Source organism: Jatropha curcas, chromosome 3 (assembly GCF_041381405.1).
Source record: "Jatropha curcas cultivar XTBG-Jc1 chromosome 3, XTBG_Jcur_1.0, whole genome shotgun sequence".
Classification (NCBI taxonomy): Eukaryota; Viridiplantae; Streptophyta; class Magnoliopsida; order Malpighiales; family Euphorbiaceae; genus Jatropha; species Jatropha curcas.
The window spans coordinates 2,194,397-2,220,348 of NC_143153.1; the positions used below are offsets into that span (position 1 = coordinate 2,194,397).

The window sequence follows — 25,952 nt, forward strand, 5'->3', positions numbered from 1 at the left end:
CCGTATGTATTCCCAACTTCCAGAGTCCATTTATATGGCAAAGCCCAAAAGTTCCAATATTGATTAAAGTAGGAAGGTTGAACCAAAGAAAGAAAATGTTTGTATAGTTAATTATTTTCAAAAGCAGCTCATGCGAAGAGAAAAGTTTCTCAACTTCCCACCTTAAATATTTCTAGGGCCCCAAATTATCTCCTTGAAATTGACATTTCTCTCCCAGAGGAGAGGTAAATGTAGCAGAAGTTAACAGTCAGAATCCAGCAAGATGGATATGCTAATGGTATTGTTGATCCAAAAGAAACATCATAGTTCTTCACTATCAAAAATGAAGTGCTTTATGCACCAACTATTTAGTTGTCCTTGTAATTTTTCACTTGGGCCTAACATCCTTTGTGCATCGACCTTACACCCGTTCATAATTTTATCATTTTAATGATATGGTCTTTACTGGATCTTATATACCTATGTAGAAAACTCCAAATAAAGTTCCTAAATAGTTGTGATACAAGAAAAGAAATTAATAAAAAAAAGGTTCCCAAAACTGCATTTGCTTGGCTACATCAGGAAGTATGAAATTAGAGCATATGTTGACCTGGGATCTCTGGTAGCTTTGTAAAGCCAATATGTGCTTTCTATTAACTCTGGACGGAGTGGATACCTCTTCTGCCCATTCTATAAATCAAAATAAGATGTCTATTCTTTTTTTGAAAGTAACTTGCTAACTCATACTATATAACTAAGATACCATAGTATCTTATAAAATGTGATTCAAATTGGGAATACTTATTAAATCTTTCATGTGCTTCCAATAATGATTGGGGTACCTGAACACTTAGAGTAGCAAGATTAAAACCTTCTGGAGTGAAACCGTATCTTTTCCAGACGCTAAAGAAGGCAGCATGTGTTCGAATGGCAGGATCAATGTCTCCTGCTAAAACCTTAGAAATAAATGCAATTCCAATCAACATAAATATAACAGTCGACTATTATGGTTCACATGCCAGAATATAGAAAAAGCAAAAACCTGAAGGCCTGGCCAAAATGCCTGCAGACTATTAAATAATGGCCAGACGATAGCAGCAGAATCCATATTTACCTCTACATACCTAAAAAGACATGTAAAGTTAAATGTTCAAATTTGAAGGATTTAAATACCATGGAATAAAGTATATATTGTGAATTAGACCATTCTATAGAGCTACAAACATTTGCACAAAACACATATTTATGCAGAGGGGCAAGATAGCCACAAGCTTTTACCAAGGATCGTTAAAAAGATAGTGCATAGCAGCAGCATAAGCTTCTTGGAAAATGAACAAATACTCCTCATCACCAAATAACAAATAAGCCTGAAAATATAAGAAATTTTCAATAAAAGCTTCTCAAAATTAAATTACTATTCATCATCTAAGATTCTCCCATTTGTTTATCGTGAATATCCTACCACTATTTTAGCTGTAAATGATTGTTCAAAACCATCCTATATGATCTGATCTTCTGCAAGTATTTATGTATTTATGTGCTCTAGCCATTGATGGAATGAGACACGGCAGAATGGAAGAGCAGGACTCATGCAGACAATCAAACCAGTTTTCATAAAAGCTTATTTGAATTATGTGTATCAGCATGATTATGTATTTACTTCTGAAAAATATTTTGAGCTACTATGTTAACCCAGGAAATATCTTCCTACACAGTGAAACCGTTATCACATACCTTTAAGAGATACTCATAAAAAGAGTCAATACTTGTTCCTATTCCAGCATCCTACAAAGAAACAAAAAGTAAACTGGATGTAGTTGCTTAATGAAAAAAAAAATTGAATCCTATAATGAAAAATCAACCATGGGGGAAGTACATTTGGAAGGTGGAGCAAGTCTGTCTAAGAGCACAAATCAAAAAAGGAGAAAAAACTGAATTTTGCAATTTTAACTATTACACGTATTTTCACACTAATAATAATAGTTTTTAAAGTTTTTGAATCTTATCTACAAAATATTAATTTGATATGTAATTTAGCATAAATTTTGAAATAATAATTTTTATAATTATTAATTATTTAATAGGTATTGAACTATTAAAGTAATAAAGTAATAAAAATAAAGGATACATTTAGGTATTGAACCTAAATAAACCCCAGAGATATGAAAGACGCTTAATAGGGTAAAATATGGGCAAATTGAATATGCTTCGGGTTTGAAATACGTATTCGCGACATTTTCCACAAATTATGGAAACAGAAGTTCTTGTCTATCACAACCTGCGATATAAACAATCACACGTGGAGCAAAGTAATAGGGATATAACCCACGTGGGGAAATCAGTGTCGCCACAACAGTGATTTTCCCATTAGCCCTTAATTTTTTGTTTAACTACAACACCATCCTTTTCTTCCTTTTCATATCTTTTATTTATTTTCTTTTTACTTTTTTTTTTTTTAAGTTGATTTTGTTTGATTATTTTTTTGGCCGTATTCAGTTTAGCATTTTCTTACATTATTTCTTCTTTGAAAGCCATAAAATATAAAAATATTTCAGCTTAGCATTTTCTTACTTTATTTCTTCTTACATTATTTTAGCTCTTAACAAAAAATATTTATATGATACCGTAATAATTTTTAAAATTGAAAAATGCGAAGAAAATATTATTTAAAATCTTGAAAAAGCGTTGAATATATAAATTTATTCTCTAATTTTTCAATTTTAATCCTTGCTATCTTAAATTTTTTTATGATTTATCGTATATTTGAATTTATAAATTTTGATAATATTAAATACTTTTTCACAGTAACAATAATAGTGTTTAAAATTTTTTGAATAATAATTTTCATAAATTTTAATTATTTCATAGGTGTTTAATTGATTTATTTTGTAAATTGAGACATTTAATAAAATAATTTTATAAATTAAAATATTGGATGAATTAAATAAAAATTAAAAGCACTGTAAAATTTAAGTAATAAAGCTAAACGTTGAATTTATGTATATGGGTAAATTGCCTGAATCGCTTTTGAAGTACGTATTCATAACATTCTTGTCAATCCAGGCCGAAGGCACAGAAGGAAAGAGAGCAGCAAGTGAGTTGAGCAATAAAAAAATTCGAAAACAATAAATTTAATATTTTAAATTTAAATTGATCTTACATCTCGTTACGGTAATAATAAATTTTAAATTTTTTTATTTTTATATGCAAAATATTAATTTAATATTTTTATATACAAAATATTAATTTAATATGTAGTTAATATAATTTTTAAAACAATAAATTTTACATTTGAACTATTTAATAAGTATTTTAATCGATTTAATTTTATAAATTTAGCATTTTTTGACATTATTTCTTCATTGAAAGCCATAAAATAAAAATATATTTAATAAAAAAAAAGGAAAGGAAACCTGCATGTTGTATATTTAGCAATCAACTCTTAACAAAAATTTTATATTAAACTGTAACAATTTTTAGAATTGAAAAATGACAAAGTAAATATTATTTAAAATCTTGAGAAAAGTGACTACATAAATAGATGAATTTTATAATTTTAACTGTTACACATAAAATTGACCAATTGACCAGGCAATAAATAATTTTAAAATTTTGACAGAAAAAGGGTTAATGAGAATGAAATATATAATTTAAAATAATAAAAACTGGGGGCCACAATATATAATTTAAAATATGTAGGTGCAATACGTAAAAATAAAATGTAAAAACAAATCATATTAGAGGTGAATTTATATTTGAGGATGTTAAAAACAGTTTGCTAAAAAAAATATTTAATTTTGTTTATCCTTACATCACTTTCTTATAATTAATTATTAGTACTTTTAGCTTTTGATACCTAAGTTTGCATATTCAGCTTTTATTTTTTTTAATATGATATCATAATCCATCCCTTTTTACCAATTGCCAATATTAATGAACTGAAAAAAGTAATAATGAAAATTTATTTATTGAATAATTAAGGCAGATGTGAGAGAAACAACAGTAGGAATAGGATTGGAAAGGCAATCGGAAGACAGCAATAATAGCTTTTTTTTTTTTTTCCAAAGAATAATATTGTCCCATATTTAGGGGTGGCCATATTACGGTTTCGGAAACCGGAACCGTCGGTTCGAACCGGTCCCGAACCTTAATTGGAACCGGTGAGAACCGGAACCGGATCGAACCGGAACTGGAGATTTTCGGTTCGGTTCCGATTCTAGATTTCTGGAACCGAAACCGGCGGTTCCAGATAACCAGTCGGAACCGGATTGGAACCGTCGATTCCCCGGCCGGTTAGAACCGCCGGTTCAAACCGATTCGAACCGGCGGTTCTAGCTGTTATAAATTGTCAGACCAGTTTTTTTTTTTTTTTTTTAAATTTTATTGTGAAATCTCTTAATTACCCCTCCCAACAGCCATAAACGGCTACATAACGGCTAGTTTCAAGGGTATTTTTGGAAAAATGATTTTTTGAATTTATTGTAAATACCTCATTTCATTTACAAATTGATTACAAAAAAATCTCAACTCTCTCTACAATATACTACACTCTACTTACTCTCTCTACAATATACTACACTCTACTCTATATTATTCTTCTCTACTTTACAATCTCTCGTATTAAGTTCTTATTCTCTCTAATTTTTTTTATTCAAGTTTCCAAATTATATCTTATTATCATATAATGACAAGTGGAGAAAACTCAAATTCGGGTAAGGGCAAGGGAAAGATTGGAGAAACACAATATTCATCTATCCCTACAAACGACATCTATGATTTCACTCCCAACCAATTTAATTTTGAGGGATATCCAAATGAAAATTTGGAAATTCCAACTCAAGAATCCAAATTTAATGAGCAATTACAAGAAGAGGAAGAGCAAGAGCAAGAGCAACGAGCACAAATTGTTGGAAGAGCAAGACAAAGTTCCGACATATTCGCCATTCATTTCACGAAAAAATTCAAAGGTGAGAAAATTTATGATGTAATTTGCAATTATTGTGTAAAATCTTATAAATTTAAACAAGCGGGTGGCTATGGATCATTTTGGAAGCATTTGGAGATAAAACATCCAACAAAAATAGGAGTTGATCGGTCTCAAACACAAATTTCCGGGTACGCACCTTCTAACCTTTCTTTATTTCAATATTCTGAAAAAATACAAAAAGAAGAATTAGCAAAAATGATTTTTATGGAACATTTATCTTTTAGTTTTGGTGAAAAAATAGGTTTTAATAATTATTGTCAAAAAGCTTTAAATCCTTCTGCTAAAAGAGTACCAAGAAATACTGTAAAACGAACTATTATTTCTTTATATAATAAAGGAAAAAAAGAGTTATAGCTTTTATTTTCTCAAATGAAAATTCGTGTTTCAATTTGTTGTGATATTTGGAGTGATCATTGGCAAATGCATTCTTATATGGGTATTACATGTCATTAGATTGATGATGATTGGAAAATTTAAAAAAGAATTATTGTTTTTCATGTTTTTGATGATAAACATACTGCAAATAATATTTATAGAATAATGTTCAATTTTAGAGGAATATAAGTTGACAAAAAAATTTTTTCAATTTCATTTGATAATGCTTCTGCAAATACTAAATCAATTATTGAACTTAAAAATATTTGTGAACCAAGTATTGGTGGAAAATTTTTTCATATAAGATGTGCATGCCATGTTTTAAATTTATGTGTACAGGATGGTTTAAAAATTCTTGAATATTTTATTTCTCCAATTAAAAAAGCTATTTCATATTTATGGGGACATCTCCAAGTGATGAAAAGTTGGGCTAAATTTTGTAAAGAAAATAATAAAAGACCAAAACGTTTTTCAAGGGATGTCCCAACTCGTTAGAATTCAACATATGAATTACTAAACGAGTCTTTTTCTTATAAAGAATTATTATGCTTTTTTGTTACTAATAATATTGAGGATATTAATTTATATCCACAAAATTGGGATATTTGTGCAAAAATTTTAGATATTTTAAAAATTTTTAATAATGCTACTTATAAATTTAGTGGGGTTTATTATCCCACATCTCATTTATTTTTATCTATATGTATTAATATTGTTAGTGCACTCCAAGAATTTGAAAATGATGATTTATTAAAAAATTGTATTTTTTTCAATGAAAAAAAATGGTTATCTTATTTTAAAAATATACCACCCCTTTATCTTGTTGCTATTGTATTTGATCCTAGATGTAAACTTGATGTTTTATGTGATTATTTGACTATTTATTATGAAGTATTAAATCTTGATGTAGAAGATAATGTTAATATAAATGTAGTAATGCATGAAATTAAACAAAATATTATGCAATTATATAATGAATTTGTTCAAGTTTCTAGTTCATCTACTTCAACTTCTTCTCAATCTAATATTCAACAATTTCCAACACAAATGGTAAGTGGTGTTGGTGTTGCTCAACAAGTTTTACTACAAAGACAAAAAAGAACAAGGGAATCCAGTTCTTTTTTCTGAATTTGATAATTATCTAACCACTTGTTTTGAGTTTGGTGATGGTTATGCAGATACTGATTTTCCAATTTTAGATTAGTGGAGTCGTCACGCAAATACTTTTCCAATTCTTTCTTTAATTGCAAAACAAGTTTTAGCAGCTCGGTTCTCCACTGTTGCGGTTGAACAAGCTTTTAGTCAAGGAGGAAACATACTTGATGAAACACGATCTCGTATGACACCTGATTCATTAGAAGCACAATCATGCGTGGATGATTGGAGAAAGGTTGAACTAAGAGCCAAAGAAAATCCAAAATAAAATGAAGATTTATATGATTTATACGATAGGTCCTCAACGGAAACATCAACCGGTGGTGCAAATAGCGATTAAGGTAAAAGGGGTGAAATTGGTATAAGGTAAGTAAGAACTATGTGGGCTTTGATTCCTCTAAACCCCAAGAGGATATGTAGACAACTTAATTTTTTTTTTTTAAAAAAAAATTAATTTCAAGCCGTCCTTTTTTTTTAAAAAAAATTATATTCAAACTTTTTTAAACAAAAAATAAATTCAGTTGAAAAATTTTTTTTAAAAAAATAATTATGTTCAAATCTTTAAAAAAATAAATTTAATTGAAGTTTTTTTTAATTTTTTAGGTGTATTTTTTAATTTTTTATGTTCCAATATATTTTTTTTAAACCGGTCTTCAAAATTTAAAATTTAAAATTATGCGATTCGCCGAAAAACCGATCGGAACCAGTCGGTTTTATCACCAGACCGGAACCGGAACCGGACGGTTCCAAATCGAAACTGAAACCGGACCTTTTCGATTCGATTCCGGAACTGTGGCCACCCCTACCCATGTTGCATGTGTAAAAGTCTTGAAATCTTTTTTTATTACCTATTAGTATCTGTAAATTCTGACAACAAGGTAATGAGGTTGGGCTTGGAAAAATTGAATCGAAGGATCAACGACCCATCAGACCAAAATGGAAAAATTGAATGAGGTTGGGCCTGGAAAAATTGAATGGAAGAAGCAAATCACCCGACAATGTTAACTAGACTAGAATATTATATAATATTATCTAGAAAAGCTATCACCCGACAACGACGCAAAAAAACAAACAGGGCAATGGGGGGCCACAATGTACAAAAAAAACTAAAACACCACCACACGTGAGACGAAATTCAGGGTAATGGAAGTATGGAACCACAATGTACCAAAAAAACAAAAACACCACCACACGTCAGACGAATTCAGGGTAATGGAACCAAAAACAGGGCAATAGAACCACAATGTACACCTCTTAGATGTAAAAAGGTCCTGCCTATGTGGCACCTCTTAGATGTCAAAAGGTCCTGCCTATGTGGCATGTATGTGGAATCATAAAAAGGTCCTGCCTATGTGGAATCATAAAAAGGTTCCTGCCTATGTGGAATCATAAAAAGCAAATATCAGTTATGAAAAGAAAATTGAAATATGCTTAAGCAGAGTAAGCAGAATTGAGGCAAAAAGCAAATATCAGTAAAGTAAGTAGAGTTGAGGAAAAAAGTTGAGGAAAAAAGCAAATATCCGTAAAGGAGGAAATATGAGTAAGTAGAGTAAGCAGAGTAAGCAGAATTGAGAAATATGAATAGAAAATTGAAATATGCTTAAGCAGAGTAAGCAGAATTGAGGAAAAAAGCAAATATCAGTGAAGGAGGAAATATGAGTAAGCAGTATGAGGAAAAGAAAAGAATATTTTATATGAATTGACCTACAACAACCGACAATAAAAAGCGATTATATGACATATAAAAAAACAGCTTCTCTCACAAGCATATGCTTCTCTCCTATCTTCCTATTCTTGCTATTCTTGGGAAAAAATAAAAAGCAGCTTCTCTCCTATCTTCCTATTCTTGGGAAAAATAGCAGAGTTGCTCTCTAGTCATTGCAGCTTCTATCTTCCTATTCTTGCGTTCTCTAACAAGCACAAAGAATTTAAAAGAAAATGGCAAACGAAAGGTTAGTATATCATTGAATATTGGGTTGTCAAACTTTTTGTTGTATCTTCGAGTTTTTCAGTATTTGATTCATGGCTAGACAGAGCACAGTTGTCTCACTTCTCTATAATTTCAAGCTATCAATTTTTGTTACAATTCATGAAAGATTATTCAAAACTCTTCCAAACTTTTTATCCATTTTCCAATTATTGCTAAGTCTATAAAATTTATGCAACTTTGTTTATCCTTATCAATTACAAATATATATAGTTAAATTGAAATGTGCTAAAGTCTTCTAATAGTTTTTTTTATTTCATTTTTCTTTTCAGGGAAAATTTAAATGCAGTACACAATGTTTTCACCTTAATCATAGCAAGTTTAATTGGCCTCATTCAAATCAAGACTATGGTTCATAAAGACACACGCGTTATATTACCAATCTTTCTTGTTGCTTTACTCACATATGGGTTTGGAACTATCTTTCAAGCTCGGAACTCCTTCAATTCAATTACTAGCAAAGTTGGCTTATTTGCCCTTGGATTAGCCGTAGCTGCGCTTGTCTTTATGGTTGTTACAACTTTTGGATTATTTTAATCTTATGGGCCTCCTTGTTTGCTAAAGTAATATATGATTCACTTAAAGAGATCCACGGTTTAATTAGCAAACTACGAGAGAGATTCAACAAGATAATTAAAATCATAAGACGTTATATTATAGAAGAGCACGATAATTAACTTATGTATTTCTTTTTTGAAATAATGTAACTCTTTAGCTGCATATATCGATTGTAAATGTGCTATTTTGTATAGTTACCATTGAAATAAAAATATTATTTAATTTCAGTGTTAATCCTTTAATTTCATTTATTCAATTATTTTTATAATCATTTGAAAAAAAAAAAAAAACCCTAATCTTAAAGACCGTATGTATTCCCAACTTCCAGAGTCCATTTATTTGGTAAAGCCCACATCTCACTGTCTCTCCACGACCCGACCGAGCCTCTCCTTCATCTTAAGCACTAACTGCCTCTCTATTGATCTCCTCTTCTTCGTCTCAATCTCTCCCCCTTCTGAAAAAGGAAAAACGCCTGAAATTGGTCAATTCAAGAAAAAAAAAAGGAACGTATCTCTTCAAATTTTGATTAATCGCTTGAAATTGGTGAGAACATTCCTTTTTCTTTTTCCCCTTATTTTTTCATTTGTTGGTTTTAAGCTCTGCTATTACTATACAGGTGCTACGGATTATTTCAAATTCTGAATGATCAGTTCACTGTTTTGCAATAATGATTGAATCCTGAATTTTGTTAAATTAATTAAATCTGATGAATTTTTCTTTTGTTTTTCTGAAATTATCATAAAAAATTGAAAATTTCCGCTTTACTTAAATCTTGAGTTGTTGTCGGCTGTGATGATGTTAATATATATTTTCATCAAATGAACATGTAATACTTTCGGGCTACAAGAAATCGGAGAATGGAGATGGGTTGTATGTGGATGAGGCGCGTGCGGTCAGTGGTTCTTGTAAATCACCCTTCCATGGCCTCTTCATCTGCTTCGCTCTCAATTCCTTACCCTAATCGATCTCATCTCTCTCTTTCCTCTCTAAAACAACTCTCTTCATCACCGCCACCGCCCAATCTCCATCTCCACCCCACTTCTCTTTTCTCTTCCGCGCGTCGTTCCGTTTCGACCGCCGCTTGTTCATCTTCACTACTTCCTGTTGATATGGGTAAGCAGATAAATCGTTTCCTAGTAACATATGTTGTTTTTGGAGCTCCCATTTTATTTATTTATTTGTTTTGTGGCTGTTTATTTGTGTAGGAATTAGAGACATGAATGCTATTCTAACCAAGGGTTCAAAGGTGCTTCTTAAGGGAATGAATTACACTGAGCTTGAAGTATGTTTTTCTACTCTCTTTTTCTTCCTATGTTAAACTCAAAAAAGTATATAATTTTAAACTGTGGTACAAGCTAGCTAGGCTAGAAATTCAAAATGAATTCTGATATTCCAAACATGAGAATTTATGTATAATTTTATGTTCAAGTTTTCCAAGTAATAATTGTGGGAATCCACTATGCCAGAACTGGGTTCAATAGCATGGATCCAGACCTGGTCAATCTATGATGCTGTGGTAGCGTCTTTATGGGGAAAATATTTGGGCGCATTATGTTGATGAGCTAGAAGGTATTCTTACACCACCTTGTCTCTGAAATGCTATCTGTTGTCCGGTTTTATAGCCTTTTCAGTGAGCTAAATGATTTTATCTCCCTTTGATGTCCCTATCTATGAGCAAAATTGAATCTCTCTTCCAACAAGAGAGACATGCTGAGCCTTATGAATTTGTTTGATAACCTTATTCAGGTTTGAATAAGGATTTTAGGAAAATGTTGAGTGAACACGCAGAATTTGAGGCAATATCTTTGGAAGATGTTGGTACTGCATCTGATGGAACTAAGAAGGTAGCTAAAACCATTATCTGTTGTATTTTTGGTCTCGAAGTCACTTTATTCTGGTTTGATATATTGCTTTTAGCAGTTGCATTATCTTCTCATTGGTTTTGAAACTCACAGGAGCTTGCAGATTTTATTTAGGTTGGATGATGGACTGGTAATTGAAACAGTCGTCATAAAAGCTGCAGATATTATGGTGCATGAGCAGGATCTTCATTTTAGTCCTCGCAAGGTCACTGTTTCTACAAGCGGGCTTGTCCCCCAGTTGAAACGTTTCCTTCATGAATCCAATTGTGCTTTAGCTGTTAGTCTGAATGCGACAGCTGATGAGGTGCATTTTCATTTATATCTGTATGTTTATTCACTTGGGAAACACATCCAGGTTGTTGACTTTCTCTTTAACTAATAAACCATGCAGGTAAGAAACTGGATCGTGCCAATTAACCGGAAATACAATTTAGGCTTGCTTCTTGACACCCTTCGGAAGGAACTCCAATCCATAAAGAATTGCGAAGTTTTGTTCGAGTATGTGATGCTTGCAGGAGTAAATGACAGGTTAGATAAACATTTTCCTTTCTCAGTTTTATTTGATATTTGATAATATGTTTGGCCATATGAAATATCTTGTGCTACTGTTAGGGTAACTGCATGATTGACGTTGTAAACGTTGACTGCATGATATTGCAAGTCAGAAAGATAGATGTATGCAGTTGCTTTGTCTATTACGCTAGCATGTTTACTTGTGGTACCAGACTACCAGTTGCTGACTTGTTTCGTGTTAGTTTGGGCAAGAATGATTTGTTTGATGTGCTTTTAACCCATCATATAATATTATATTTTTAACCTGTATCATTAACACCCTCAATTTATGCAAATGCTCCTGAGGTTTCTCAGAGGAAACTAAATTGCAATAGTTAGGAGAGGTGCACCAGTGGTTTGCTGGGCATATTGTGGCAGGTTATGCTTGCCAAGTAAATTTCTCACCAGATGGACGGCTTGTTATGTCAGGAGACGGTGAGGGTAAATGCTGGTTTTGGGACTGGAAGAGTTGTAAGGTTTTCAGGACAAGTGTCATGAGGGTGTGTGCATTGGGTGCGAGTGGCATCCATTGGAGCAAAGCAAAGTGGCAACTTGCGGCTGGGATGGCTTGATTAAGTACTGCTGAGTAACCTCTCATGCCACAATTTTCACACGTGGCAATTTTTTATTTTGGATGCTGATATCCTTGTATTGCTATTTGCTGGTTCATATGAATTAGTCTGCTTGCATTGCAATGGATGTTCCAATCTCTATGGAATTCAGGCTGCATTAGTAAACAAACATTTATTTTCTCTCACAATATCTTAAATGGATTTTTGCATTCCAAACAAAATGAATTGGCGTTTTCTTCTTGTCATTTAAGATTTGATTTTAACCCTTTAGGATACTAAAGGACATTTTGAACTCAGTTTATTATTATCTATATCTAGCATAGAGCCATATGGAAACAAAAGATTTTGTGTATTTGTGCAAATTCCCAACTAGTTTGTGGCTAAGGCTTGGCTGCTGTTGTTGTGCTGCTGCAAATTTTCAAAATCATGTTGTAGAGTCACGATCCCCTTATCCGGATTCTGCATTTTTGCGTTATTTATCATGAAAATTTTATTTATGAGTAGATGATTATAAATTTATGTTTAACCGGACTGGAATCGTCAATTCCATTCCGATTCAGGTTTATTTTTTAACATTGACATGGATAGGAACCAGTCTTTGAACCTCAAGTTATGATTTAAAATTTTGGACCAACGATACCAATTCAGTTTTATTTTTTAACGTATTGACATGGATTGAACCAGTCGGTGAACTCCAGTTCTAGTTCAAAATTTTGAATTCGATTTCAGTTCATGCACAGTACAATTTGATTATGGTTCAAACCGAACCAATAACAATACCTAAAAAACCAATTGAACCTTGCTAGTTTAGCCATTTCATATGATCTCTGGTCAATAATACTTGTCATAAATTTCAGATTTCTTAAGAAAATTATTAAATGTGTTTAAATTATAATAAATTATTAAATAAATTGACTATATTATCTTTAATTTAATATTAATTTTCTAAAAAATTATTAAATTAAAATAATAATTATTGATTATATATAAAGAATAAATAAAAAAAATCTTTATTACTTCTTACAGCTCGCATGTATTTTGAAATAAGATATTTTCGGATATAAGTTATTTTCATATAAGTATTATGTAAGAGAGCTTGGATATATTTTCATCAAATGAACGTGTTATACTTTCGGGCTACGAGAAATCGGAGAATGGAGATGGGTTGTATGTGGATGGGGCGCGTGCGGTCAGTGGTTCTTGTAAATCACCCTTCCATGGCCTCCTCATCTGCTTCGCTCTCAATTCCTTACCCTAATCGATCTCATCTTTCTCTTTCCTCTCTAAAAGAACTCTCTTCATCACCGCCACCGCCCAATCTCCATCTCCACCCCACTTCTCGTTTCCCTTCCGCGCGTCGTTCCGTTTCTACCGCCGCTTGTTCATCGTCACTACCTTCCTGTTGATATGGGTAAGCAGATAAATCGTTTCCTAGTAACATATGTTGTTTTTGGAGCTCCCATTTTGTTTATTTATTTGTTTTGTGGCTGTTTATTTGTGTAGGAAGTAGAGACATGAATGCTATTCTAACCAAGGGTTCAAAGGTGCTTCTTAAGGGAATGAATTACACTGAGCTTGAAGTATGTTTTTCTACTCTCTTTTTCTTCCTATGCTAAACTCAAAAAAGTATTTAATTTTAAACTGTGGTACAAGCTAGCTAGACTAGAAATTCAAAATGAATTCTAATATTCCAACCATGAGAATTTATGTATAGTTTTATGTTCAAGTTTTCCAAGTAATAATTGTGGGAATCCACTATGCCAGAAATGGGTCCACGCTCATGGATTCAGACCTGGTCAAGCTATGATGCTGTGGAAGCGTCTTCATGGGGAAAATATTTGGGCGCATTATGTTGATGAACTAGAAGGTATTCTTACACCACCTTGTCTCTGAAATGCTATCTATTGTCTGGTTTTATAGCCTTTTCAGTGAGCTAAATGATTTTATCTCCCTTTGATGTCCCTATCTATGTGCAAAATTGAATCTCTCTTCCAACAAGAGAGACATGCTGAGCCTTATGAATTTGTCTTTGATAACCTTATTCAGGTTTGAATAAGGATTTTAGGAAAATGTTGAGTGAACACGCAGAATATAAGGCAATATATTTGGAAAATATTCGTTCTGCATCTGATGGAACTAAGAAGGTAGCCAAAACCATTATCTGTTGTATTTTTGGTCTCGAAGTCACTTTATTCTGGTCCAATATATTGCTTTTAGCAGTTGCATTATCTTCTCATTGGTTTTGAAACTCACAGGAGCTTGCAGATTTTATTTAGGTTGGATGATGAACTGGTAATTGAAACAGTCGTCATACCTTGTGATAGAGGTAGGACGACAGTTTGTGTTTCAAGTCAAGTGGGCTGTGCCATGAATTGTCAGTTCTGCTGCACTGGCAGGTAAGCTTTATATCTTTCTCATTTGTATCTGTATTATTGCTATTGTTACTTTCTACAAGGTACATCTTCTTGATGCATAATCCAATTTTTAGGATGGGTTTGAAGAGACATCTGACTACTGCAGAGATTGTAGACCAGGTTGTATTTGCACAACGTCTTGTGACGAGCGAAGTTGGTTCCATCACAAATGTTGTATTTGTGGTAAGTCTGTGATCTAGAAAATTTTCTATTAACAGAAGTTTTTCCAATCAGTTCAGATTTGGCTCAGTTAGTGACTTTGCTCAGTCCAGTAATAAGGCATCTAATAATTCAATGTTATTTTCACTATCTATCGACAACATAAATAGAAAGTGAAGATTTCATTCGTTTTGTGGTCGTTATGCATTCCCTGTTCACATAGAAAAACACATAATTTGTGGAATTAAGTCCATGTGTTTCCTTATTCATTGATCGGAATACTTGTCCAACCATTCAACAATACTATTCCTGGATTGCATATCCACTACCTATGGGCATTTACACCCTTCTAACCCTTGTATGTTTCTGTATTCGTTTTGCTGCAGCTATTGTAATGGATTTTTTTTTTTGGTGAAGTGTCTCTAGTCTAGCTCTATTAGATATTTGAAGGAGAGTTATTACATCCATGCAGTATTAATCCCTATTTTTCAAAGATCTTGGTTTAAGTGAGAGAAAATAGATTTTTAGTTGGCCCAATAATTTCTAATAATTCGCTTTGAAATATGTATTTGCAGGGAATGTGAGAACCACTTGAGAACATTGAAAATGTCATAAAAGCTGCAGATATTATGGTGCACCAGCAAATGCTCCTGAGGTTTCTCAGAGGAAACTAAATTGCAATAGTTAGGAGAGGTGCACCAGCGGTTTGCTGAGCATATTGTGGCAGGTTATGCTTGCCAAGTAAATTTCTCACCAGATGGACGTTTTGTTATGTCAGGAGACGGTGAGGGTAAGTGCTGGTTTTGGGACTGGAAGAGTTGTAAAGTTTTCAGGACAAGTGTCATGAGGGTGTGTGCATTGGGTGCGAGTGGCATCCATTGGAGCAAAGCAAAGTGGCAACTTGCGGCTGGGATGGCTTGATTAAGTACTGGTGAGTAACCTCTCATGCCACAATTTTCACACGTGGCAATTTTTTATTTTGGATGCTGATATCCTTGTATTGCTATTTGCTGGTTCGTATGAATTTATCTGCTTGCATTTGCTGGGTCTTTGCAATGGATGTTCCAACCTCTATGAAATTTAGGCTGCATTAGTAAACAAACATTTATTTTCTCTCACAATATCTTAAATGGATTTTTGCATTCCAAACAAAATGAATTGGCGTTTTCTTCTTGTCATTTAAGATTGATTTTAACCCTTTAGGATACTAAAGGACATTTTGAATTCAGTTTAGTATTATCTATATCTAGCATAGAGCCATAAGGAAACAAAAGATTGTGTATTTGTGCAAATTCCCAACTAGTTTGTGGCTAAGGCTTGGCTGCTGTTGTTGTGCTGCTGCAAATTTTCAAAATCATGTTGTAGAGTCACATAATAAAATATATATACGGGTTTTCTTTTCTTTTGTTTTGTTTTTTTTTTTTTTTAAATGTTCAAGCTGGCTAGTATTCGGGTAACAGCAGTGATTCCAAATTTATCAGTTTTTATATTGCAGGAAATTTCATTGGATATATAGTCTATTTTCATTGATTTAACTGTTTTCCTTATTTTAAAATATAAACCATTTAAAGTTTTTATACTAAAATTAAAAAAGTGATTGATTTTTTTAAATTATAATAAAAATCAACAGTTAATGACAAATGTCAACAATGACAAATGTTAGTCGAGCGATTGTTACTCAAACGAGAGGAACAAATGTCAATAATGACAAATGTTAGTCGAGCGATTGTTACTCAAACGAGAGGAACAGTGAATGAAAGTCAATATAATATGCCACTACTCGCTCTCTAGTGATTGTTACTCAAACGAGAGGAACAAATGTCAATAATGACAAATGGTACTCGCTCTCTAGCGATTGTTACTCAATATAATATGCCACTACTCGCTCTCTAGCGATTGTTACGCAAACGAGAGTAACAAATGTCAATAATGACAAATGTTAGTCGAGCGATTGTTACTCAAAAATGTTAGTCGAGTGAAAGAAAGTCAATATAATATGCCACTACTCGCTCTCTAGCGATTGTTACTCAAACGAGAGGAACAGTGAATGAAAGTCAATATAATATGCCACTACTCGCTCTCTAGTCATTGCAGCTAGTCTCATACTCTCCTATCTTCCTACTCTTCCGTTCTCTAACAAGCGCGAAGAATTTAAAAGAATGCCAAGCGAAAGGTAAGTATCATTAAATATTGGGTTGCAAACTTTTTATTTTATCTTCAAGTTTTTCAGTATTTGATTCACTTCTCTCCTCATTTCAAGCTATCAATCTTTATTAAAATTCATGAAAAATTATTCAAAACTCTTCCAAAATTTTTATCCATTTTGCAATTATTACTAAATCTATAAAATTTATGCAACTTTGTTTATCCGTATCAATTACAAATATATATAGTTAAATAGAAATGTGCTAAAGCCTTCTAATAGTTTTTTTATTTCATTTTTCTTTTCAGGGAAAATTTAAATGCAGTACACAAGGTTTTCGCCTTCACCGTAGCAAGTTTAATTGGTCTCATTCAAATCAAGCCTTTAGTTGATACAGACAAACACTTTATATTCACAATCTTTCTTGTTGGTCTATTCACATATGGCTTTGGAACTATCTTTCAAGCTTGGAGCTCCTTCAATTCAATTGTTAGCAAAGTTGGCCTATTTGCTGTTGGATCGGCCATAGTTGCACTTGCCTTTCTCCTTGTCCCAATTTTTGGTTGGATTATTTTAATCTTATGGGCCTCCTTGTTCGTTAAAGTAATATATAATTCAAGGAAAGAAATCTATTGTTTAATCAGTAAACTACGAGAGAAATTCAATAAGAGAATTGAAATTATAAGACGTTATATTATAGAAGTTGAAATCATAAGACGTTATATTATAGAAGAGCACGATAATTTACCTGTGTAATTCTTTTTCGAAATAATGTAGCTCTCTAGTTATATATCGATTGAAAATTGCTATTTTGTGTAGTTAGCATAAAATGGAAAAGAAATAGAATTTTTATTTAATTTCAGTGTTAGTCCTTTAATTTCATTTATTCAATTAATTTCAGTGTTACTCTCTCGACCCGGCCCGACCCGAACCGACCACGCCTCTCCTTCCTACTAAGTACTAACTACCTCTCTCTTGATCTTTTCAAATTTTGATTAATCGCTTGAAATTGGTGAGAACCTTCCGTTTTCTTTTTCCCTTTATTTTTTCATTTGTTGGTTTTAAGCTCTGCAATTACTATAATACGGATTATTTCAAATTCTGAATGATCGATTCACTTTTTTGCAGTAATGATTGAATCCTGAATTTAGTTCAATTAATTAAATCTGATGAATTTTTCTTTTGTTTTTCTGAAATTATCATAAAATATTGAAAATTTCCGCTTTACTTAAATCTTGAGTTCTTGTCGGCTGTGATGATGTTAATATATATTTTCATCAAATGAACATGTAATACTTTCGGGCTAGGAGAAATCGGAGAATGGAGATGGGTTGTATGTGGATGAGGCGCGTGCGGTCAGTGGTTCTTGTAAATCACCCTTCCATGGACTCCTCATCTGCTTGGCTCTCAATTCCTTACCCAAATCGATCTCATCTCTCTCTTTCCTCTCTAAAACAACTCTCTTCATCACCGCCACCGCCCAATCTCCATCTCCACCCCACTTCTCTTTTCTCTTCCGCGCGTCGTTCCGTTTCGACCGCCGCTTGTTCATCGTCACTACTTCCTGTTGATATGGGTAAGCAGATAAATCGTTTCCTAGTAACATATGTTATTTTTCGAGCCCCCATTTTATTTATTTATTTGTTTTGTGGTTGTTTATTTGTGTAGGAAGTAGAGACATGAATGCTATTCTAACCAAGGGTTCAAAGGGGCTTCTTAAGGGAATGAATTACACTGAGCTTGAAGTATGTTTTTCTACTCTCTTTTTCTTCCTATGCTAAACTCAAAAAAGTATATAATTTTAAACTGTGGTACAAGCTAAGCTAGCTAGACTAGAAATTCAAAATGAATTCTAATATTCCAAACATGAGAATTTATGTATAATTTTATGTTCAAGTTTTCCAAGTAATAATTGTGGGAATCCACTATGCCAGAAACGGGTTCAAGCTCATGGATCCAGACCTTAATATTTTGTTTAACTACAACTCCATCCTTTTCTTCCTTTTCATATCTTTTATTATTTTCTTTTTTCTTTTTTTTAAAAGTTGATTTTGTTTGATTATGTTTTTGGCCCGATTCAGTTTAGCATTTTCTTACATTATTTCTTCTTTGAAAGCCATAAAATATAAAATATTTCAGCTTACCATTTTCTTACTTTATTTCTTCTTAAATTATTTTAGCTCTTAACAAAAAATATTTATATAATACCGTAATAATTTTTAAAATTGAAAAATGCCAAGGAAACATTATTTAAAATCTTAAAAAAGCGTTGAATATATAAATTTACTCTCTAATTTTGCAATTTTAACTCTTGCTATCCTTAATTTTATGATGATTTATCGTATATTTGAATTTATAAATTTTGGTAATATTAAATATTTTTTCACAGTAACAACAATAATGTTTAAAATTTTTAGAATAATAATTTTCATAAATTTTAATTATTTCATAGGTGTTTAATTGATCTATTTTGTAAATTGAAATATTTAATAAAATAATTTTATAAATTAAAATGTTGGATGAATTAAATAAAAAATTAAAAGCACTGTAAAATTTAAGTAATAAAGCTAAACGTTGAATTTATGTATATGGGTAAATTGTCTGAATCACTTTTGAAGTACGTATTCGTATCATTCTTGTCAATCCGGGCCGAAGGCACAGAAGGAAAGAGAGCAGCAAGTGAGTTGAGCAATAAAAAAATTCGAAATAAATAATTTAAAATTTTGAGGGAGAAAAGTCTGTTGCGTTACGTTAGTTGCGTGTAGATTTTCTTTCGGCGCAATATATAATTTAACTTTTAAAATTTATAAAAAAAAATTCATGATATTTTGTAAATTTTAAAATCAATTTTGTGGCATTCTAATTTTTATTTTTATATGATCTCTCATCTCGTTATTGTAATAATAAATTTTAAATTTTTTTAGTTTTATATGCAAAATATTAATTTAATATGTAGTTAATATAATTTTTAAAACAATAAATTTTACATTTGAACTATTCAATAAGTATTTTAATCGATTTAATTTTATAAATTGAAGTGTTTAATAAGTCAATTAAAGTATTTAATAAATGCAATTAAAGTATTTAATAAGTGCAATTTTATAAGTTGAAATATTTAATAAGAAAAAATAAAAGTTGAGAATGTCACGAGATTTCTCGTAAAAAAAGTACAGGGATGAATTTATACCTTGAACCAAAATTTTTTGCATGTATATCCCAAATTAATATGCATAAATCCAACGAAAGAAGTATTGTTTTATTTAATCCATAATGCGAGATAACATCATGTTCTTTATAAAAAGAAAAAGAATCAAAAGCAATGCAACAACAAAATAAAATAAAATAAAATAATGCAATATATATAGAGTAAAAAAAGAGTAGGTTTAATACAATAATAAAAGCAGGAGGCCACAATATACAATATAAAATATGTAGGTGCAAGAAGTAAAAATAAAATGTAAAAACAAATCATATTAGAGGTGAATTTATATTTGAGGATGTTAAAAACATTTTGCTAAAAAAAAAAAAATTTAATTTTGTTTATCCTTACATCACTTTCTTATAATTAATTATTAGTACTTTTAGCTTTTGATACCTAAGTTTGCATATTCAGCTTTTATTTTTTTTAATATGATATCATAATCCATCCCTTTTTACCAATTGCCAATATTAATGAACTGAAAAAAGTAATAATGAAAATTTATTTATTGAATAATTAAGGCAGATGTGAGAGAAACAACAGTAGGAATAGGATTGGAAAGGCAATCGGAAGACAGCAATAATAGCTTTTTTTTTTTTTTCCAAAGAATAATATTGTCCCATATTTAGGGGTGGCCATATTACGGTTTCGGAAATCGGAACCGTCGGTTCGAACCGGTCCCGAATCGTAATTGGAACCGGTGAGAATCGGAACCGGATCGAATCGGAACTGGAGATGTCTTGCTGGTGGGAAGACATAATATTGTCCATCAACAGCAATAATAGCTTTTTTTTTTTTTTTTCCAAAGAATAATATTGTCCCATATTGCCTGTGTAAAAGTATTGAAATCTTTTTTTATTACCTATTAGTATCTGTAAATTCTGACACAAGGTAATGAGGTTGGGCTTGGAAAAATTGAATCGAAGAATCAACGGCCCATCAGACCAAAATGGAAAAATTCAATGAGGTTGGGCCTGGAAAAATTGACTAGACTAGAATATTATATAATATTATCTTCTAAAATACACCACCCTGAACTGTGCAATGGAATTGCCAACCCTCCAACCCTCTCCAACCCTCCAATTCCACCCTGTCAATGTCAATGTCTAGGTATATTGACTAGACTAGAATATTATATAATACCATCTCCTCTGACTTACTCCTAGTAACAAGCTCCTCTCCTATCTTCATATTCTTGCCATCTCCTCTGCGACCTGCTCCTAGTAACAAGCTCCTCTCCTATCTTCATATTCTTGCCATCTCCTCTGCGACCATCTCCTCTGCGACCTAGTAACAAGCTCCTCTCCTATCTTCATATTCTTGCCATCTCCTCTGCGACCATCTCCTCTGCGACCTGCTCCTCCTATCTTCATATTCTTGCCATCTCCTCTGCGACCATCTCCTCTGCGACCTGCTCCTAGTAACAAGCTCCTCTCCTATCTTCATATTCTTGCCATCTCCTCTGCGACCATCTCCTCTGCGACCTAGTAACAAGCTCCTCTCCTATCTTCATATTCTTGCCATCTCCTCTGCGACCATCTCCTCTGCGACCTGCTCCTCCTATCTTCATATTCTTGCCATCTCCTCTGCGACCATCTCCTCTGCGACCTAGTAACAAGCTCCTCTCCTATCTTCATATTCTTGCCATCTCCTCTGCGACCATCTCCTCTGCGACCTGCTCCTCCTATCTTCATATTCTTGCCATCTCCTCTGCGACCTGCTCCTAGTAACAAGCTCCTCTCCTATCTTCATATTCTTGCGTTCTCTACCATTCTTGCATTCTCTAACAACAAGCACGAAGAAGAAAATGTAAGTATCATTAAATATTGGGATTGGGTTGCAAACTTTTTATTTTATCTTCAAGTTTTTCTGTATTTGATCATGACTAGACAGAGCACACTTTGTTTAACTTCTCTATCGTTTCAAGCTATCAATCTTTATTCAATTCATGAAAGATTATTCAAAACTCTTCCAAAATTTTTACCCGTTTTGCAATTATTGCTAAGTCTATAAAATTTATGCAACTTTGTTTATCCTTATCAATTACAAATATATATAGTTAAATTGAAATGTGCTAAAGCCTTCTAATAGTTTTTTTATTTCATTTTTCTTTTCAGGGAAAATTTAAACGCAGTGCATAATGTTTTCACCTTGACTATATCAAGTTTAATTGGCCTCGTTCAAATCAAGCATTTGGATGATACAGACAGACACTTTATATTACCAATCTTTCTCGTTGCTCTATTCACATACGGGTTTGGAACTATATTTCAAGCTTGGAATTCATTCAATTCAATTAATAGCAAAGTTGGCTTATTTGCTGTTGGATTGGCCGTAGTCGCACTTGTATTTATGGTTCTCCCAATTTTTGGTTGGATCATTTTAATTTTATGGGCCTCCTTGTTCGCTGGAGTAATATATAATTCAAGGGAAGAGATCTATTATTTAATCAGTACACTACGAGAGAAATTCAATGAGAAAATTGAAAGTATAAAACGTTATATTATAGAAGTTAAAATCATAAGACGTTATATTATAAAAGAGAACGATAATTTACCTGTGTAATTCTTTTTTAAATAATGTAGCTCTCTAGCTATATATCAGTTGAAATTATGCTATTTTGTGTAGTTACCATAAAGTGGAAAAGAAATAGAATTTTTATTTAATTTCAGTGTTAGTCCTTTAATTTCATTTATTCAATTATTTTCATAATCATTTGAAAAAAACAAAAAAAAAAAAAAAAACCCTAATCTTACTATCTCTCCACGACCCGACCCGACCACGCCTCTCCTTCCTACTAAGTCTCTCGCTTGATCTCTTCTTCTTCGTCTCAATTTCTTTTTCCCTTCTGCAAAAAGGAAAAAACGCCTGAAATTGGTCTATTCAAGAAAGAACCTATCTCTTCAAATTTTGATTAATCGCTTGAAATTGGTGAGAACCTTCCTTTTTCTTTTTCCCTTTATTTTTTCATTTGTTGGTTTTAAGCTCTGCGATTACTATACAGGTGCTACGGATTATTTCAAATTCTGAATGATCAATTCACTTTTTTGCAATAATGATTGAATCCTGAATTTAGTTAAATTAATTAAATCTGATGAATTTTTCTTTTGTTTTTCTGAAATTATCATAAAAAATTGAAAATTTCCGCTATACTTAAATCTTAAGTTCTTGTCGGCTGTGATGATGTTAATATATATTTTCATCAAATGAACATGTACTACTTTCGGGCTACAAGAAATCGGAGACCGGAGATGGGTTGTATGTGGATGAGGCGCGTGCGATCAGTGGTTCTTGTAAATCACCCTTCCATGGCCTCCTCATCTGCTTCGCTCTCAATTCCTTACCCTAATCGATCTCATCTCTCTCTTTCCTCTCTAAAACAACTCTCTTCATCACCGACGCCGCCCAATCTCCATCTCCACCTCACTTCTCTTTTCTCTTCCGCGCGTCGTTCCGTTTCGACCGCAGCTTGTTCATCGTTACTACTTCCTGTTGATATGGGTAAGCAGATAAATCGTTTCCTAGTAACATATGTTGTTTTTCGAGCTTCCATTTTATTTATTTATTTGTTTTGTGGCTGTTTATTTGTGTAGGAATTAGAGACATGAATGCTATTCTAACCAAGGGTTCAAAGGTGCTTCTTAAGGGAATGAATTACACTGAGCTTGAAGTGTGTTTTTCTACTCTCTTTTTCTTCCTATGCTAAATTCAAAAAAGTATATAATTTTAAACTGTGGTACAAGCTAGCTAGGCTAGAAATTCAAAATGAATTCTAATATTCCAAACATGAGAATTTATGTATACTTTTATGTTCAAGTTTTCCAAGTAATAATTGTGGGAATCCACTATGCCAGAAATGGGTTCAATCTCATGGATTCAGACCTGGTCAAGCTATGATGCTGTGGTAGCGTATTTATGGGGAAAATATTTGGGCGCATTATGTTGATGAACTAGAACTAGAAGGTATTCTTACACCACCTTGTCTCTGAAATGCTATCTATTGTCCGGTTTTATAGCCTTTTCAGTGAGATAAATGATTTTATGTCCCTAACTATGTGCAAAATTGAATCTCTCTTCCAACAAGAGAGACATGCTGAGCCTTATGAATTTTGTCTTTGATAAGTTATAGAAACAGGTGTCAACACTTCTACACACTTATTAGTATCTCTAAATTCCAACAATAAGGTAATGAGGTTGGGCTTGGAAAATTGATTCCAAGAATCAACAGCCCATCACAACCTGCTATGAAAAAATTTCGTATTATTATGTGTCGAATAAAGTCGACAATATAATTATGACTGGAAAGTCGACTTATATGAAACGACATTGTGAGATGCAAAAAGGGTCAAGGATAAAATGAATGTGAGAAACAAAAAGAAGTGGGGTAGAACTTGATATTTTCATGTTTGTCTATTAAAGGAGCTCTTGCAACTAAAAATAGCAAGCACGAAGAATTTAAAAGAAAATGCCAATCGAAAGGTTAGTATCATTAAACATTGGGTTGTCAAACTTTTTATTGTATCTTCAAGTGTTTCAGTATTTGATTCACTTCTCTTATCATTTCAAGCTATCAATCTTTATTACAATTCATGAAAGCTTATTCAAAACTCTTCCAAACTTTTTATCCATTTTGCAATTATTGCTCAGTCTATAAAATTTATGCAACTTTCTTTATCCTTATCAATTACAGTTAAATTGAAACGTGCTAAAGCCTTCTAATAGTTTATTTATTTCATTTTTCTTTTCAGGGGAAATGTGAAGGCAGTGCATAATGTTTTCACCTTGACCATAGCAAGTTTAATTGGCCTCATTCAAATCAAGTCTTTGGTTGATACAGACACACACTTTATATTAACAATCTTTCTTCTTGCTCTATTCACATATGGGTTTGGAATTATCTTTCAAGCTTGGAACTCCTTCAATTCAATTATTAGCAAAGTTGGCTTATTTGCTCTTGGATTGGCCATAGTTGCACTTTTATTTATCGTTGTCCCAATTTTTGGTTGGATTATTTTAATTTTATGGGCCTCTTTGTTCGCTAAAGTAATATATAATTCACGTGAAGAGATCTACCGTTTAATTAGCAAACTACAAGAGAGATTCAATAATATAATTGAAATCATAAGATGTCATATTATAAAAGAGCACGATAATTTACTTATGTAATTCTTTTTTGAAATAATGTAGCTCTCTAGTTATATGTCGACTGAAAATGTACTATTTTGCGTAGTTACCATAAAATGGAAAAGAAGTAAAATTTTTATTTAATTTTAGTGTTAGTCCTTTAATTTCATTTATTCAATTATTTTTATAATCATTTGAAGAAAACAAAGAAACAAAAATCCCTAATCTTAAAGACCGTACGTATTCCAACTTCCAGGGTCCATTTATATGGTAAAGCCCACAGCTCACTATCTCTCCACGACCACGCCTCTTCTTCATATTAAGTACTAACTACCTCTCTCTTGATCTCTTCACCTTCGTCTCAATCTCTCTCCCTTCTGAAAAAGGAAAAAACGCCTGAAATTGGTCAATTCAAGGAAAAAAAAAGGACCTATCTCTTCAAAATTTGATTAATCGCTTGAAATTGGTGAGGACCTTCCTTTTTCTTTTTCCCTTTTTTTTTCATTTGTTGGTTTTAAGCTTTGCGATTACTATGCAGGTGTTAAGCAATATTATTTGAGACATAATTTGGAGGAATTGTATTGATTGTTCTATTCTGCTGCTTTAAAACGTTTTAATATAGCTAAGGTACAAGTTTATACAAGAAAAGAAATAAACAATAAAAAGATTATTCTCTAATTATGTACACTAATTGGGAAATGATGAGAAAATCTGATCCCACATTTTCCTCATATTTCCTTTCTTTCTGACACTCCCCCTCAAGTTGAGTAGTGGGGTTGCCAATACTCAACTTGCCCAAAACTTCATTGAAGATCCTTCCGTTCACTGCCTTCATTAATATATCTGCTAGTTGATCTTCAGAGCGTACGAAAGTTAGTTCTACAAT

The 25,952-nt window shown here is 32.4% G+C and overlaps 1 protein-coding gene and 4 long non-coding RNA genes across 11 annotated transcripts; 4 read left to right on the top strand and 1 right to left on the bottom strand.

Moving 5' to 3' along the window:
- Positions 1-827: 827 nt before the first annotated feature.
- Positions 828-1,831, bottom strand: LOC149497321 (uncharacterized). The gene is made up of 4 exons (XR_016320007.1): positions 1,714-1,831; positions 1,258-1,346; positions 1,022-1,103; positions 828-925 (listed from the first exon to the last, which is right to left on the bottom strand). It is a non-coding gene; the product is annotated as an uncharacterized LOC149497321 (long non-coding RNA).
- Positions 1,832-8,291: 6,460 nt separating this feature from the next.
- On the top strand, positions 8,292-9,046 carry LOC149497322 (uncharacterized). Its single transcript, XR_016320009.1, has 2 exons — positions 8,292-8,448; positions 8,756-9,046. It is a non-coding gene; the product is annotated as an uncharacterized LOC149497322 (long non-coding RNA).
- Positions 9,047-9,369: 323 nt separating this feature from the next.
- Positions 9,370-16,005, top strand: LOC105644582 (uncharacterized). 3 transcript variants are annotated; one of them, XR_016319996.1, is made up of 13 exons: positions 9,370-10,154; positions 10,247-10,323; positions 10,508-10,610; positions 10,788-10,885; positions 10,997-11,207; positions 11,295-11,431; positions 13,531-13,607; positions 13,792-13,894; positions 14,074-14,171; positions 14,293-14,423; positions 14,516-14,624; positions 15,176-15,293; positions 15,379-16,005. XR_016319996.1 is itself a non-coding variant. In XM_089718986.1 (12 exons), exons 6-12 carry the CDS (start codon positions 11,425-11,427, stop codon positions 15,182-15,184), a joined length of 534 nt encoding a protein of 177 aa, XP_089575112.1. In that variant the 5' UTR covers positions 9,370-10,154; positions 10,247-10,323; positions 10,508-10,610; positions 10,788-10,885; positions 10,997-11,207; positions 11,295-11,424; the 3' UTR covers positions 15,185-16,005. The 3 variants fall into 3 exon arrangements, 2 of the variants coding, with proteins under 2 accessions (XP_089575112.1, XP_089575111.1); XM_089718986.1 differs by having other exon boundaries at positions 15,176-16,005; XM_089718985.1 differs by lacking the exons at positions 10,508-10,610; positions 10,788-10,885; positions 13,531-13,607; ... (4 more) ...; positions 15,176-15,293; positions 15,379-16,005 and adding an exon at positions 11,885-12,272 and having other exon boundaries at positions 9,374-10,154; positions 11,007-11,207.
- A 1,716-nt stretch (positions 16,006-17,721) lies between these two features.
- On the top strand, positions 17,722-18,694 carry LOC149497323 (uncharacterized). Its single transcript, XR_016320008.1, has 3 exons — positions 17,722-17,755; positions 18,054-18,319; positions 18,412-18,694. It is a non-coding gene; the product is annotated as an uncharacterized LOC149497323 (long non-coding RNA).
- A 3,979-nt stretch (positions 18,695-22,673) lies between these two features.
- LOC105644585 (uncharacterized) lies at positions 22,674-24,889 on the top strand. 5 transcript variants are annotated; one of them, XR_016320004.1, is made up of 6 exons: positions 22,678-22,873; positions 23,178-23,443; positions 23,536-23,612; positions 23,797-23,905; positions 24,362-24,421; positions 24,691-24,889. It is a non-coding gene; the product is annotated as an uncharacterized LOC105644585 (long non-coding RNA). The 5 variants fall into 5 exon arrangements; XR_016320006.1 differs by lacking the exon at positions 24,362-24,421 and having other exon boundaries at positions 22,674-22,873; positions 23,536-23,576; XR_016320002.1 differs by lacking the exon at positions 24,362-24,421 and having other exon boundaries at positions 22,681-22,873.
- Positions 24,890-25,952: the final 1,063 nt, after the last annotated feature.

Bases quoted from the DNA above. Each gene is read 5' to 3' on its own strand.
- LOC105644582 (XM_089718985.1), top strand. From the start codon at position 9,899: ATGGAGATGGGTTGTATGTGGATGAGGCGCGTGCGGTCAGTGGTTCTT. The intron at 10,155-10,246 runs GTAAGCAGATAA...TTATTTGTGTAG, and splicing joins ACTACTTCCTGTTGATATGG to GAATTAGAGACATGAATGCT. The intron at 11,208-11,294 runs GTGCATTTTCAT...TAAACCATGCAG, and splicing joins TGAATGCGACAGCTGATGAG to GTAAGAAACTGGATCGTGCC.